Consider the following 17,173-nt stretch of genomic DNA (forward strand, 5'->3'; position numbering starts at 1 on the left):
GGTGCATCAGGGTAAGAAGAGAGGCGGCTGAAGTGATGCACCCATCATGCCTAGTGCCTACCGTACAAGCCTGCGGGGGCAGTGCTATGACCTGGGGATGCTGCAGTTGGTCAGGTCTAGGTTCAGCACTGTTATGTGCCCAAAGAATGAGGTCAGCTGACTGCCTGAATATACTGAACGACCAGGTTATTCCATCAATTGATTTCTTCTTCCCTGATGGCATGGGCATATTCTAAGATGACAATGCCAGGATTCATCGGGCTCAAATTGTGAAAGAGTGGTTCAAGGAACATGAGACATCATTTTCACACATGGATTGGCCACCACAGAGTCCAGCCATGAACCCCATTGAGTATCTTTGGGATGTGCTGGAGAAGACTTTGCGCAGTGGTCCAAATCTCCCATCATCAATACAAGATCCTGGGGGAAAAATTAATGCAACTCTGGACAGAAATAAATGTTGTGACAGGTTATGGAAACGATGCCACAGTGAATGCGTGCCGTAATCAAAGCTAAAGGCAGTACAATTAAATATTAGTGTGTGTGACCTTTTTTTTGGCCAGGCAGTGTAAATGCAAGATTTCAGTATCTGATTGGTACAGGAAATCTAGTATCGGATGATCTCTAGCCAGAGTGTATGATCTCCATGATCATTGTGAAAGACTATCAAACCCACTCAAATGACTTTCCTACACTTCAAGTTCCCTGAGCTTTTACTGAGCCAAGTAACTGCTTTTAGCTATTGCGCATCAGTGAACTGGAACTAGATACATGGTAGTCTCCTAAGGTTTTTAAAGTCTTACTTTATGATCTAGTTCAGTTTGTAACTGTTTTAGCTGAATAGCTTTTATTTTTTATTCTTATGTGCAAAGGTTGAACTCCTTGAACATTAGGATGAACTGCTGTGAGTGCCACTGAAGGATTACCTTCCCCTGCTAGGCTGTGAGCTAGGCTTCTCCAGAGTACCACCCAGCTGTCATCCTAAGACCTGAGCTGGCAGGTGTTCATGTTGTAGCTTCAGGAGCACCTGATGCTGTATCTGTTCCTGGCCACTGAGGGTTGAGCAACAGAGAGGAATCCATGGCAACGTACATGCAGCCAAACCCAGCACAACTGTGATGTGTCTGGGACAGGAGATGGAGGAAATAATCAGGAGGCAGGACGAGGACACACAGCTCTTTCTTGCTCACAAAAACAAAGAAAACATGCAACCGTTTCACCTTATCTATTCCACCCTTTTGTGTGATCGGTGCCTTTTGTAATGTGACTGCTTTGAATTATCGCATCACTCCCCTTTTCAAGTTTCATGTTACACAGTGAAATGTCATATATTCCAAAAGCACAGTTCTTTGTTGCTTGAGTGGTTGTCTCCAAGGAAATTAATAAAAAAAGCAGTAAATTGATTAACCTAGTGCCTAACATTTTACAAACTAGAGGGCAGAAAGTGGCGTCATTTTTTTTCTCTTTGTGGTTGTTCAGATTCATATTCATAAAAAAGCCAAAATCTTAACTGTACACACAGAGGTTCTGCCTTTAAAAACCCACAAATGTGGGTTAAACAGCAGTACAAGTTTATTAGGAAGATATATCATCATGGAGGTCAGGTGTTTTTCAGGGTGGAAATGTGAAATATATCAAAAGTCACAGGTGTTTCTGTTTTAGCAGCTACTGCTGTTGAAGGTCTGACAGATATGTAGGTGCAGGAGAGAAGCCAGTAGAGGGGAGGGTACCAGGGTGTAGGCAGGGTACCAGGGTGTAGGCAGGGTACTAAAGTATAGGCAGGGTACCAGAGTGTAGGCAGGGTACCAAGGTGTAGGCAGGGTACCAGAGTATAGGCAGGGTACCAGAGCGTAGGCAGTGATCTGCATCAGCACTGAAATGTAATCTTTAAATAAACAAAAGAAAAACAATTCATCTCATTTTTGCACCTAAATATGAAGAACAAAAAGATTACAAAGAACAAAAGAACAAAATTTACACATGCACAATGCACATATACAAATAATGTGCACTGAAATTTTAGGATCGTATAGTCATAGTTTTTGAGTTTTGGATAAATTACACATTACAATGGTGAAGATAGAGACAGGCATACAAAAAAAAACAACCTTCCTAAAGTGAACACATTTCCGTCAAGCCATAACCAAGTTTGTCCACTGGAGGGGTTCTCCCAAAAGAACTTGTAGTATAGTAATCAAAAACTGTGGTATTTTTGCACTTATTGTAACTGCATAGTATATAGAGCATGCACAGAGGGTCAGAGCCTATCTGATCAGCACTCTGTGCAAAGGGGCACCAACCATGGGCAGGGCTCCAGGCTATCAGAGGGTACATGCCCAACCCTGGGCAGGGTGCCAAACTATCAGAGGGTACATGCACAACCTTGGGCAGGGTGCCAAGCTATCAGAGGGTACATGCACAACCCTGGGAGAAAATTAATGAATGTTTGTACTGAAATTAGTTTAGTAATTAAAAGATAGAGGTACAATGATGATTTAAAATAGTGAGGGTGGTTAATAAAGGGTTGCCCGACAAACCAATTTGATAAATTTCATATTGAATATGAAAAGAGGTAACTAAGATGGCCATTTTCTGAAACTATTCAAAACCTGACTACACAGAGAAGACTTTATGTTTTTCTTCATATCATATATAAACCTACCACACATAGCTAGCTGAAATGTTACTCTTGTTGCTATTCATTCTTTTTCCAGTAAGGACAGTTGAGTATTATATGAATAAAGGAATAAATTTCCACAATATGCATAAGGGGACACAGAATGCAACAATATAAATGTGCAATGTCAATGTTATTATGTAATACAGCTACGGCTACGACAAACAACAGTTGAGGTTGAGAAAGGTCCCAAATGGTCAAATCAAAACAGTATGGAAATGTTGCTTGTAAATATCAAAACACTTTAAAAAATTAGGTTCATACTTTTGATATGAAAAGATTCCTGACACTCTACCAATGACTCAAACGTCTCAACCAATACTTCAGTCATCTCAGCCAATGCCTCAATGTCTCAGCCAATGTCTCAACCATCTCAGCCAATGACTCAATGTCACAGCCTATAACTCACTCCAGGAATGTCTTCAGTAAACGTGTTAGCTTGCTGGGTTAACAGGCTTATGAGATGCTGCACACTATTCACTCCACCAAGTCCGTGTGACACCTCTCTTAAGAAGGCGATGAAGTGGGCCTAGCACAGATGTCAAGGCCTGAAAACAACCTCAATGGCAGTGGTAGCTCAGAGGTTAAGGGCCTTGACTTGTAATCAGAAGGTTGCCAGTTCAAGCCCTGCCACTGTTGGGCCCTTGAGCAAGGCCCTTAACCCTCAAGGTGTACTCAGCCATAATTGTAGGTTGCTTTGGGTAAAAATGTCAGCTAAATGTGAATAGTAGCTATTCATTCCAGAGTAAGCCTGTAGGTCAAGAAAATCTGAGATGCACATCTTTCTTGATCCTTAATGCTGAATTTATACTATGCTGTCACAGATGACAATCATAAATCATGAAATAATTTTTTGGTCATGAGTTCAAATGTGGTCTTTGAGCATGTAATGCGTCACACTCCACAGAAACAGATTTAGTGCCTCTGTGAGCAAAGACAGTTTGCAGTTATCTTCTCGTAGTGTTACAACATTATTCTCTGAAATCTCAGTGTGGCTGGTATAGAAACAACCAACACAGAGTGGCTTGGAATTCCTGCAACAGCCATAATATAAACAGCAGCCACGAAGAAACAAAAACTAACCGTGTGGGACGCCAAAAGATGTTTGTGGCAACACAGACGATGCTTTTACGTCTCCTCTGAGGCGTTAGGCAAAAAGAAGTTGCACCTGGATGACAAAAGCAGAGGGTTGTAGTTTTCTAGCATCGTAGGTTCATCACCATACATCTTTATTATATGTCAGTGTGAAATGCAATAAGTGTATAAAACCACTGTTCATGGCAGTGCAGTGTGAACCTGGCTTAACTTCTTCTCCAAGGGTTGGAGATTTCACTTCACCTTCTGTGTTCTACATACATATGAGAACCCAGACTGGACATTCAGAATCTATATATATATATTAGCAACCAGTAGCATGGTAAATCACAATACAATATAAACAATATAAGAAGTACACCAAGTTACACATAAATATCGCAGAATGATATGGAACACCCTCAGGTAGCTACTTCCCCATATACAGTTATTATAAACGCACCATGTACAGATTTACATACGCGTGCAAATAGGCGCGATTGCAGTAGTAGTGTAGTGTCTAGATAAACTGTGTTCCAGGGCACGTAACTTCTCAAATGTCCTTTATAAGCTGTTATCTTACGCCTAATGCATTTAGTGTACGTTTACTTATATGACGTATGCCTCCTATATGTACAGTACTCTTATATGTACAGTACATGTGTCGTACAGTTCTGTATTTACAGTACTCTTATTTTATATGCTCATATACTTCCTATATGTAGATATTTATAAGTCGCAACATAGCCAAGATAGCCTGTCCTTAAAGCGTGCGTACCTCGACTGTTAATCCGTCCTGGTGTGTTTGAATGTGCCAAATCACACCGCAAAAACTGCCACAACACAAAACTACTGTATGTAGTATATAAAACAAACATATACATGTACTCGCTCAGCCCGCCTGCACGATGGCGTGGCACACGCGTTTGCTCCAGCCTACAGCTCCAAGTTAACGCGCAGAAATAACCTGCGATCAATAGGCGATCGATACGCGCCGACTCAGATCGCGGCTTTATCATCGTTCATGGGTGAACAATGACTCGACCATACACAAATAGTTATTAAGGCTGTTCTCAGAGTTTATATTCGGCTCAGTTAACCCATTTTAGCCAAAAATGTTCAGACTATATTGCTTAAAGCAGCAAGAAACCCGTGGAAACGTCTTTTCAGCGCCACACACCCCGCCGCAGAAGTCACATAAACGTTTTAATATTGTACCCAGCGCTGAGGCGCAGCGCCGAGAGCCTGACTACATCTGCGTTCTCATTGGCTCTCTCACACGTCTTTCACGCCGGCGCGCTGTGATTGGCTGTATCTTCCATTCTGTTCTCGCAGGAAATGCGCCGCACCGAGTAAAAGATGCGGCAGCCTGACCAGCTCAGAGGGGTTTGAGGCATTGGCACGGCAGAGTAGCATCGTGTCCGCTTATAAAGTCCAACATTAGAGTTTTATCAGGTAAGACAAATATCATTTTGTCTGGACTGACTAGACTGGAGGCAACAAGGAGATTCTTATAAAGTTTTAATAACATTTCGACCAATTAATGTGTAGTTTTGTTGATTGGTCATATAGCTTGACTGGATGTAGTGAAGGATTATATAAATAATACCAAATATGTAGCTGGATATGGCTTGGTAGTTTTGGGTTTAGGTAAGTCGGGGGAAAGTCGTTAATTAGCGAAATGCACAGAATGTTCTAGAGGACACCTTCAGTTGCCTCGAAAACTGCCCGTGCAAGGCACTCCCAATTCTTGTTATGTAATATTCGCAGGGAATTCTTCCTGTCTGTACTGGACTAAGATAAACGTTTAACTGGAAAACGAAACTTCGCTCACTAAACACGCAAACTGATCATTGGCGCAGATGTTATCGGTTAACTTACAATCATGGAATCGCTCTCAAATTAAACCGAAAGGCTTTTGTGTCGTTAACGCTGCAAAGACTGCGTTGAGGAAATAAGTGAAATAATTATATGTATAGTGGTACATGCGCCGCTTGTCTTAGCAAGTCAAATATTCTTACGCATCAACTGTCCGGCCTTTTTAAAGGCCTTGTTAAGACGCTGGGAACAGGTGCTGACTCAATGAGAGATGAAGCCAGCTGACGTGTTGTGAGTGGGGGACCAAAACGCCCAGGCTTAGTTCACCTGTCATCACACACTCAGGAATAGACTTCTGCATGCGTGGATTAGAGAATAAATAAGAGTATAAATAAAGATCTTACGAGAAAAGGCATCAAAACAGTTCCATGAATATGCTATGCCTTATTTTGTCATATCCAAACACTACACACCTAAAATAACTCTGAATTTACAGGAGGCAGAAATCATGTCGAAGGGACCAGCAGTTGGCATTGACCTCGGGACCACCTACTCATGTGTGGGAGTGTTTCAGCACGGCAAGGTTGAAATCATTGCCAATGACCAGGGTAACCGGACCACACCCAGCTATGTTGCGTTCACAGACACAGAAAGATTGATTGGAGATGCCGCTAAAAATCAAGTGGCTATGAATCCTACAAATACGGTGTTCGGTAAGCAGTACGCACACTTCTGCAGTGTTACTTCCACTTTGGAAAATTACGAGCGACTAAGTGGATCTTGTGCACTTTCTATATTTATAATTCTTCTTCTTGCTTGTCATGTCTAGATGCAAAGAGACTGATAGGACGACGATTTGATGATACAGTTGTCCAAGCGGACATGAAGCACTGGCCGTTCACAGTAATCAATGACTCTTCCCGCCCCAAAGTTCAAGTTGAATACAAAGGAGAATCAAAGGCATTTTATCCTGAGGAGATATCCTCAATGGTGCTTTCAAAAATGAAAGAAATTGCAGAGGCCTATCTTGGCAAAGTGAGAATGAACCCTTTCATATTCTCTGTAACGTAGTCTGCTGCTGATCACGTTGAGATAAATGTTTAACTTAGTTCCTAGAAATTACTTGTAGGTCAGGGACACCTGTTAAAGGAAATATTAGCACATATCAAAGCTGTAAACATTAGCAGAACCACACCCAGTTGTTTGCAGTGTAAATGAAACTTTCACCTGTTTTGCCACTTGTTTACATTGTTTTTTTTTCCTGCAGACCATCACAAATGCAGTCATTACTGTGCCTGCGTACTTTAATGACTCTCAGCGACAAGCAACAAAGGATGCAGGGACCATCTCTGGACTGAACGTTCTTCGTATCATTAATGAACCAACAGCTGCTGCTATTGCCTATGGCTTGGACAAGAAAGTGAGTGTGCTGTCATTCTGTCGCAGCAGTTCTAGAAAAGAAACTGTAGGATGCTGCAATGACCAACAATGCACAAATGTTGAGTTATATTTAACATTTCATGTGCAGGTGGGCTCAGAGAGGAATGTCCTGATCTTTGATCTTGGTGGTGGCACGTTTGATGTGTCCATCCTCACCATTGAAGACGGCATCTTCGAGGTTAAGTCCACTGCTGGGGACACTCACCTGGGTGGAGAGGACTTCGACAACCGCATGGTCAACCACTTCATCTCCGAGTTCAAGCGCAAACACAAGAAGGACATCAGCGACAATAAGAGGGCCGTCCGTCGGCTGCGCACCGCCTGCGAGCGCGCCAAGCGCACGCTCTCCTCCAGCACGCAGGCCAGCATCGAGATCGACTCGCTGTACGAGGGCATTGACTTCTACACCTCCATCACCAGGGCACGTTTCGAGGAACTCAATGCTGACCTGTTTAGGGGCACCTTGGACCCTGTCGAGAAATCCCTCCGTGATGCCAAGCTAGACAAGTCCCAGGTCCATGACATCGTCCTGGTCGGAGGTTCTACCCGTATCCCTAAGATCCAGAAGCTGTTGCAGGACTTCTTCAATGGGAAGGAACTCAACAAGAGCATCAATCCTGATGAGGCTGTCGCATATGGAGCAGGTAACCTGGAAGCTTATTGTCTTTCTGATTGGACATGCCTTCTGATGACTTTTGCATAGTAGATAAATAACTTGGGTGTTTTTTGTTTTTTTTCTTCCATAGCTGTTCAGGCAGCAATTTTGTCAGGAGACAAGTCTGAGAATGTCCAGGACTTGTTGTTGCTGGACGTCACTCCTTTGTCCCTGGGTATCGAGACGGCTGGTGGAGTCATGACCACCCTGATCAAACGCAACACCACCATCCCAACCAAGCAAACGCAGACTTTCACCACCTATTCTGACAATCAGCCCGGTGTGCTCATTCAGGTGAGCCGACTATGACACATTGGCCCTTTACGCAGTTGACCCTGTGAAACTGAGGGTCAGCCTATGATGTTGGCCTTATTACATAGGCAAAAATACAGATGATTCTGATGTTGTCTTCCAGGTGTACGAGGGGGAGAGAGCCATGACTAAGGACAACAACTTGCTTGGGAAGTTTGAGCTAACAGGTATTCCCCCTGCACCTCGTGGCGTTCCTCAGATCGAAGTCACCTTCGACATCGACGCCAATGGCATCATGAACGTCTCTGCGGTAGACAAGAGCACAGGAAAAGAGAACAAGATCACCATCACCAATGACAAAGGTAGTATAGCCACCATGACTTTGACTGACTCACTGCCTCACTGCATCAAAATGTTTGCTGATGGCCATCTTGTCCTTAGGCCGCCTCAGTAAGGAGGACATTGAGCGTATGGTGCAGGAGGCCGAGAAGTACAAGGCAGAGGATGACGTCCAGCGTGACAAGGTGTCCACCAAAAATGGCCTCGAGTCCTACGCCTTCAACATGAAGTCCACGGTGGAGGATGAGAAGCTTAAAGGCAAGATCAGTGATGAGGACAAGCAGAAGATACTGGACAAGTGCAACGAGGTCATCAGCTGGCTGGACAAGAACCAGGCAAGAACCAGGCTCTAGCACCTCATACTTACACAGTAAAGCTAATGATGGAAGAAGATAGAACGGACTCGTGTTAGCCGTAAATAATTATCCTGTATTCCAGTATGTCACAATGTTGAAAGTACAGTCCTCAGATAAGTAGATCATTAAACCGTTGTCAGTGGTTTTAAAATGTAAACGTCAGCTGGAGGGGAGCTGTAGCATCGCTCACAAAAATGCCTCATCACCATGACCTTGCTTTGATTAGCTTGTTGCTCTTTTTCATCCTTGTGACAGACTGCTGAGAAGGACGAATTTGAGCACCAGCAGAAGGAGCTGGAGAAAGTGTGCAACCCCATCATCACAAAGCTGTACCAGAGCGCAGGGGGCATGCCCGAGGGTATGCCCGGGGGCTTCCCAGGGGCCGGGGCCAGCGCCGCGCCAGGAGGAGGAGGATCTGGACCAACCATCGAGGAAGTCGACTAAAGCTTCAACTTGTTTTGCAGAGCGCTGGTTGTTTTTCTTTGGTGGCATGTTTCTAAACTCATACTGCTCAGACCTTTTTGCTTGTGACCGCGAGGTAATTACTTGTTTCAAAGGAACAGAAGTCCAGGGATGTGTTTCACGGCCATTTGTCATTTTGCCCACTGGTGGAGAAGCATGTTCGTTCACAGATGTAACTGACAACTAATGTTTCGGTCTCACTTTCTCCTCTGTAAAATATTTAGAGCAAACAGCTTATAAGACTGAGTTCATGTGCTCATGTTTGTCCTGAGATTAAATCAGAAATTTGAAGCTTTTTCCCCTCTCTGTCTTGAAACCATAGTGTGTAAGTGTTTTAAAGTGAATAAATATGGAGTTAAGGCAAACAGTACAAAGTCATCCATAGACTGACTACTTCCTGAGGGGGTCTTATTGTGAATTTGAGCAGAAAATGTCCCATTTCTCCCGCAAATAAATTAAACCACCAAAAAACCCAATGACCGTTTTAAAATACAAGGACGCTGGATCGTCTGCAGGTTCACACGGACACTGATCAGCAGAGCTAGAATGACCTCTGTCATGACAGAGGGCTGCCTGGTCCATACAAGTAGAATGTACCTGTGACGGGAGATCAGTCAGTTATTATGCTTTAGTTGTTAACTCTTCTCTTAAATAAGGATCTTTGAGCTTTTTTAATGACAAGGAGAACCTGCGGTTTAAAAAAAGAAATCAAATAATAGTTTATTTGTCACATACAGTCATACACAGTACAACTAACAGTGAATTGCTTAGCCAGCTGCCCTGTTCACATAAGAATATAAAAGTCCCAACAAACTCTAGCCAAAAGAAAATAATAATAATAATAATAATAATAATAATAATAATAAGTTTAATTTATATAGCACCTTTCAGTGTCAAGGTCACTTTACAATAAGAGTAAAGATAAAAAGAAATTGACACATTCAACACATTAATTAACTGGAAAAAGGATATGATAGGAAAAAAGGATATGATAAATGTTAAGAAAAGAGGTATGTTTTAAGTTTGAAAGAGGAAAGTGAAGAGCAGAGATGGAGAGATTGAGGTAGTGTATTCCATAATTTGGGCCATGACATTGAAAGATCTGCCTCCTACAGATACCAGTCTAAACCTGATGATGGGGAGGAGACCTGACTCAGAAGACCGAAGTGTACGGGTGGGGCATTGAGTGTAGGAATTTATCTAGGTAGGCAGGTGCAAGACTGTCCAGGGGTTTGTATGTAAACAGGAGGAGTTTATACTGAATGCGTTTAGGAATGGGGAGCTGATATTTCTACTGATATAAAAGTGGGGTGATGTGGGCTGATTTTCCAATGTAGGAGAATTCTGGCAGCTGAATTATGAACATATTGAAGTGAGTGGATGGTTTTGGTTGGGTTGCCAACAAAGAGAGTTACAGTAATCAAGACGGGAGGTAATGAAAGCGTGAACCAGAGACTCAGCGTCTTGTTTGGAGATCATGGGTCTAAGTGTAGTGATATTACAGAGAGGAAAAAAGGCATTTTAACCAGTGACATGGTGTGGAGTTGAAAGACTGAGAATTCAAAAAGTACATCAAATCACCAAGGCTCCAAACTGCATACGAGGATTTGACCAAGACATCGTCCAGATTAAATTTAAAATCAGAGAATTTTGAGATTTGGGATTTAGAATCAATACATAGAACTTCTGTTTTGTCAGGATTTAGTTTTAGGAGGTTTTTGTTCATCCACTGTTTGAGATCTTGGATACAAGAGAGTAAAACAGGAGGTGGTAGGGTGGTGTCAGCCTTGGTGTTAATATAAATATAAATATAAATATAAGCGCATAACAGTGGATAATCTAACCAAGGGGTAATAGATTATGAACAGGAGAGGGCCAAGGATAGATCCATGGGGAACACCTTGAGTGATAGTAGCAGTGTACGGTTTGTGTTTACCAAAACAACAAAATGTCATCCATTAGACATATAGGAGGTGAACCATTCAAGGACCGTATTGGTAATGCCAATGAGTGAGAGGCAGGCGATGAGTATGTTATGGTTAATCGTGTGTCACAGTTAATCATAGGGCAGTGGTAGCTCAGTAGTTAAGGTACTTAATCTGTAATTAGAAAGTTGCCAGGTCAATCCCCACCAGCACAAAATGGCCACTGTTGTGCCCCTGATCAATGCATTTAACCTTGAATTGCTCAAGTTGTATTAAGTCAAGTCTTTTTTTCTATAAATGCATCAGCTAAATGCTGTAAATGTGTCAAATGCAGCACTTAAATCTAAACAGAAGAGAATACTCAGGTCACCAGAATCAGCAGAGAGAAGGTCATTGAGCACATGTAGAGGGCTGTCTCAGTACTGTGTGTAGGATGGAAGCCAGACTGGAAATGTTTGAATAGAGCCTGAGTATTTAAGAAAGACTATAGTTGAGAGGCTACAACCTTTTCATCCATGAATGAAGAGTGTAATTTGGTAGACTAAAGATAAAAAAAACGTAGTGTAATGGCATGGGAGCAGTGGTTAAGGTATTTGACTAGTAATCAAAAGGTTGCTAGTTCAAACCCCACCATGTTGCCACTGTTGGGACCCTAAGCAAGACCCTTAACCCTCAATTGCTCAAGTTGTGTTCAGTCAGAATTCCAAAGTTGCTTTGGATAAAAGTGTCAGCTAAATGTAAAATAAATTGAAATATAGTAACTGACAGTAGTGCAGTGTAGGGATGAACATAGTTGTGTGTGAAGTGGATAATAGTAAAGCATGATGTGTGTGTGGGTGGGGTAATCCTAGCTGCTGTCTTGGTTCACAGCCTGAATGGTCAGCAGGAAGTGCTTCCCTGAGCTTAATAGAGAGAATAGCCCAGAGAATCACTCCTTTGTCTTGTTGGGCAGGCTAGGCTCTCAAACTCCCTGGCCTTGGTTCAGCACCTCTTTGGAGTAGATAATCTGAAGGTTAGGTGTCTTGGTCTGACTGATGCCCTCTCCACAGTCTGGAGAGGCTATCTGTCCTGTTCCCAATCCAGGTTGTGATGGTGCAGGTGTACTGTACCGGGTGTAGAAGTTCCACAGTACCTTGGAGGGCAGTCTGAATTCCCTTAGATGTCTGAGGTGGTAGAGATGCTGGTAAGATCACGTACAGGTCGAGCAAGATGTGAACTCCAAGGTACTTGAAACTGTCTACTCTTTCCACAGCAGGTCCATTGATCCATACAGAGTGGTATCTCCTCGCTTGCTTCTTGTTGCAGTCCACCATCAGCTCCTTTGTCTTGGTGATGTTGAGGAGATTGTTGTCCTGGCACCAGTTCTCCAGGTGTTTAATCTGCTCCAGGTAGGTCCTCTATTCATCACCAGAGATTAGGCCCACCACCAGTGTTGACAATAATCTTGACAACGGTAGTATAGTTGGAAGTGCTGTCATAGTTGTACAGTGAGTACAGCAGGGGTTTCAGAACACAACCCTGGGGACGGTGGGTGAGAGATGTTTGCCTACCCGCACTGCTTGCGATCTGTCCTTCAGGAAGTTGGAGATCCAGTGACAGGGGATCACTGTAGCCCCAGACCTTCCAGCTTGGTGATGAGTTTGGATGGGATAGTGGCTGTACTCAATGAGCAACATTTTACCACAATTACCCCTCCTAGTGTCCAGGTGAGTCAGTGCTGTGCAGAGCAGAGGAGTGATGGAGTCATCAGTAGAGTGGTTGTGGCTACATGGTGTCTGGCAGTGAAGAGGTGACGAAGCCTCTGACCACCTTTTCAAAGCACATTATCACGACTGATGTGATGCAACGGAGCGACAGTCACTGAGGCAGGCTAGCTTGGGTTTCTTGGGCATGCGAACGATGACGGATTCTTTGAAGCACACTGGAAGGATGTCTACGTCATTGAAGAAGGAGCAACCGATGAAGTCCATAATACCAGGGGCAGGCCAAAGAAGCAGGCTCTGAACTGATTTAATTGTTCTACTTTAGGGTTTCATTACTTTTTTTAAAAATATATATTCTAATTTGTGTAGTCTGTATATTCTTGACATAATTGGTGTTTGAGCATTACACATTATGTATTTTCACAAATATCAGATATTTGGTATCAATTTTAATAAAGCTTACAGCATTTTTCAGATATATATATACACCAAGCATAAAACTATAAAAACAATGACAACCTACCTTTGTTTATGATTTTATGTATTTTTTTGTTTTTGTCAAATTAAATATTCTGTAACTCACTTTTACCAGTGTAGACAGATGTGCTTCAGGTGTGTTTTAGTTTGTGTGCGGGACGCTATGACGACAACACTGAGGGTCAGTAAGGTCAGAGCAGTAGCCAATCACTGTGGCCAAAAGCACATTTAGGAGAGTCTGCTGAAAACATAAAAGCATTTAGCACTTGAGGCCCATACACACTTTCAAGTGACAATTTAGTAATATAATAGATACATAATTTTTTTTGTTTGTTTACAACTTTTTCTTTACTGAAGCTTTGAACTTTTGGAACTAAAAAAGAGATGATATTCTTTTGTATATAAAACACAGTAATTTATGAAAGTTGCCAGGACATAGGTAATTTTCCAAATAATGACCAATCTGATCTCTGTACCATACATTTAGTGATAAACCGTCAACAGAACTGGACAGCAAGAAAGTGCAGATGTCTAAACGCCACAAAAAACAAACAAACAAACAAGTCTAAGACCTTTTCCAAGTAGATTAATTTCACATAAAATATGACTGTAGAAATCACATGTAGGTACAAGTGAAAGAAAAGTGTGTCATACTGTTAATGCTAATGCTCTTGGCTTCAGGCAAATGCGTGATTACAGACATTCTCCGTCAGGGTGTGTCACTAATGCTCGGTGAGAGGTTTGCGCGCTCAACATGTGCTTCAACCTCAGTCTAGTAAAATGAGCGTTCTCCTCCTCAGCTATGGTCCGAAGAGATTGAGCAGAAGATCATGGAAGATCCTGCTTTGCACTTGTTAGCAAGACTTTATGAACGCAATATGATCGATGCCTTTTCTAATACTGTTTATGACCATAAGAGGGCGCCATTTATCTTTTTACTAGACAAACGTTGACAAAGCAACTGACCAATATGGAGTTCCTAGTTATATTTGGTGATGTCATGCAAACTATATTATTGTTATTATTATTTACATTTATATAGCACCTTTCTCAGACTCAAGGCCACTTTACAGGCAGATTTCAGCTTTTTCAAACACTCACACAAATGAGAAGCAGTTGCCAATTTGTGCACAGTGTACTCTCTAATAAAACCTACAGCTCCCTGGTGGACTCCACAGGGTGCAGGGGAAGAGGAGGTGGTTAAGGCCAGAACACGGCACCAACCATCACTGGACATACATAGACACAGTCCCATCCATGCACATAGTTTGGCCATGAGGAGTTGGATGATGACTTGTCATAGTCGAGGAGAAAACCAATTCCCTTTTCTGTCCAAAAGATTTGTTTTGTTTTTGCTATTTTAGGGGAGTGGTAGAGATCTACTTCAAAATACCAACAAACATTTAATGACATGATGAGAGCAGGTATGTCCAGTCATAATGACCCTGAAAACAGCAAAGCAAATGAAACAGTCAGTTGAATTTATCCAATAATTTTTTTCCTTTCTGACAAACAGCAGAATTCTCTACCATCTGAGAAAGGGAGTGATACCAGTTATACCAGAAATACACCAAACATCATCTGACAGGCTACATTACTGATAGTACAGGCTATATTTAGTCAGTCTCTCCCTCTCTCACACACACACACACACACACACACACACACACACACACAAAGCCGTGAGAGGCAGAGCAGGGGTGAATGCTGCCTGCTGTCGACGAGGATGCCGTGTGGTCCAAATCAGCTGATATGGCACTTGCACAGCTTTCTCACCATTCATGGACCTCCTCCGATCCGGCGTGCTCACATCAAAAGCCTCCAGTCAGCCATAAACCTCCAAAATCAGGTTTTTGTGCAGTCACTTCACTGTGCTGCCTGTGCATTTGCAATGCCAGGCATAAGACTGGAGTATGAGCAAACTAAACAAAATAAAAACAGCAGAGGAAAATGAAAAGTGACATACAGCTTTCTCCTTAACCAGGCATCTCAGGGGACATCTTGTATAGAGCAAAGGAGAGCAGATTAATGATGCACCAGGCTTCTGCTAATGACTGCGGTGCACTAAATCACTGCATCTCCCGCTTCCCTGTTGCCCACCGAGGCCTTGTTCCAAGTAAATGACCATGCGATGAGGCTGTTTCATGGAACACACAGATGGACCCTTAATGGACCATAATAAACTATGCCCTCCAGTAGACCTTAATTATTTCCTTTAACCTTATTCAACCTTAGCTAAAAACAGTCCTCTGAAGACCTCAATGGAACATTACCTCCTTCACAATCCTGATAACAGTTGTGTGTTAGCTGCTGGATAACTGTGATCAGAAAGACAGCACAAGAGGGAGGAGTCGTCACTAAGCCAAGGCACAGGGGTCATGAGGACCAGGAGCCTGCTTGGTCCATGCCCTGCACAGAGGATAGACACACACTGCATCCACACACTTCATGCATGATCAGAAGTCCATTAAGAGCATGTGAAACACACTTAGCAGGAAGCATTCATTCCTGCATCCTGCATCTTTGCGATTTGATCCTTAAAGGAAAATGCAAGTGAACGTGTGATTCAGTGATGCCTTGGTGCTCTTCATCTGCTTCCCTGGAGTTTACATCCCAGAATAATCACACCCAGGCCACCCACATCTTCAGGATCCAAGTCTTACAGCCAGATGTGCTATCAAATCTTCTAGTGCACCCGGAGCAGACTTGGGCTCTTCTGAGGTCAATTCAAATCAGAGTCCCACTTCAACAAATGATCAACATAAATGCACACTTGCACTCATACCACACTGTACTTTCCAGCTTTGCAAATAACCGCTAAAGAGAAGGCTTCCTGCAAGCTGTAGAGCAGCCGATCAGGCGGGGTATGGGGCACTTATCCGCTTCACTACCACGGAAAATGGAAGAACAGCTGCCGAAGCACGCCAAGCTTCAAGCAGAACTCAGTGTGGTGGTACTACTTGTTCTTCTTCCTTGCGACTGCACATGCTGGAGTAAGTTACACATCTCTGTAACGCAAACGACGAGACAAGATCATTTCTTTTAAACTTGTTTGTTTAAAAACATTTCAGTTGAATTGTCAAGCACACGGTCAAAAGCGTTGTTGTTTCAAACAAAAAATTTTAAAATGGAAAAATTAGGTCCAGAATTACCACCAGTGACTCATATATATATATATATATATATATATATATATATAATGAGAGAGAGAGAGAGAGAGAGAGAGAGAGAGAGAGAGAGAGAGAGAGAGAGAGAGACCCAAAATACAAACTTTATACATTAATTCTGCATTTTCTATTAATATAAAAGAAATCATCATCATCATCAACTTAATTCGATCTTGCATTCAGAGAAAACGCGCCCTTGGGTCTTAAAGGCATAAATGCAAACGTCACTTCTCCTAGTCCACGAACCGCGTGGGCGGGCGTGAAAACATTCACGCGCACGGGCGGCGGTCCGTTTGCTGTGGCTCGTGACCGCGAGCCATAGCGAAAGACGATCAAACGCGCGCGCACCTCAGAAGCACGGCTCGCGTTAGCGTTTGTCGGTAAACAAGATGTTGACGTGCGTACACATTAAATAAACAACATCTGACGAACCGTTCCAAGATCCCAGGGTGTAAATCCGGTTATTTACACAGCACACGGCTACAGTTCAGCCCAATAACCAGGTACAAAACGGCCAGTGTTAGATGCGGCGTGCAGGTCTATGAAACTAATGATTTAATAATGAGAGTCTGTAACCCGACGACAAACCAGTAAACAGATAAAAGTAAAAAAGAAGGGCACATTAAAAGAGAGACACTATGAGGAGACAGCAACACAAAAACAAAACTTAGAATCACAGAGAAAACAGACATCTGTTTGGAGAGAACTGACACCAGGTACTGGTGATTTACCAAGGCAACAATAGGTGTGGCTGGAATGCTGGGAATTGGAGTCTGGTTAAGCAGGCACAGACATCCAGCACAGCGTGTCATAGGATGCAGGTGCAAA

The 17,173-nt window shown here is 42.8% G+C and overlaps 1 protein-coding gene and 1 long non-coding RNA gene across 2 annotated transcripts; one reads left to right on the forward strand and one right to left on the reverse strand.

Annotated features, from left to right (window-relative positions):
- The first annotated feature begins 5,097 nt into the window (after positions 1–5,097).
- Positions 5,098–9,364, forward strand: hspa8b (heat shock protein family A (Hsp70) member 8b). Its single transcript, XM_027011707.3, has 9 exons — positions 5,098–5,206; positions 6,066–6,282; positions 6,399–6,604; positions 6,837–6,989; positions 7,098–7,653; positions 7,756–7,958; positions 8,080–8,278; positions 8,358–8,590; positions 8,867–9,364. Exons 2-9 carry the CDS (start codon positions 6,078–6,080, stop codon positions 9,053–9,055), a joined length of 1,944 nt encoding a protein of 647 aa, XP_026867508.1. The 5' UTR covers positions 5,098–5,206; positions 6,066–6,077; the 3' UTR covers positions 9,056–9,364.
- Positions 9,365–9,767: 403 nt separating this feature from the next.
- LOC145651843 (uncharacterized) lies at positions 9,768–16,275 on the reverse strand. Its single transcript, XR_014117928.1, has 2 exons — positions 15,452–16,275; positions 9,768–15,100 (listed from the first exon to the last, which is right to left on the reverse strand). It is a non-coding gene; the product is annotated as an uncharacterized LOC145651843 (long non-coding RNA).
- Positions 16,276–17,173: the final 898 nt, after the last annotated feature.

This window comes from Electrophorus electricus, chromosome 17 (assembly GCF_041902795.1).
Source record: "Electrophorus electricus isolate QZ-2024a chromosome 17, ASM4190279v1, whole genome shotgun sequence".
NCBI classification, from domain to species: domain Eukaryota; kingdom Metazoa; phylum Chordata; class Actinopteri; order Gymnotiformes; family Gymnotidae; genus Electrophorus; species Electrophorus electricus.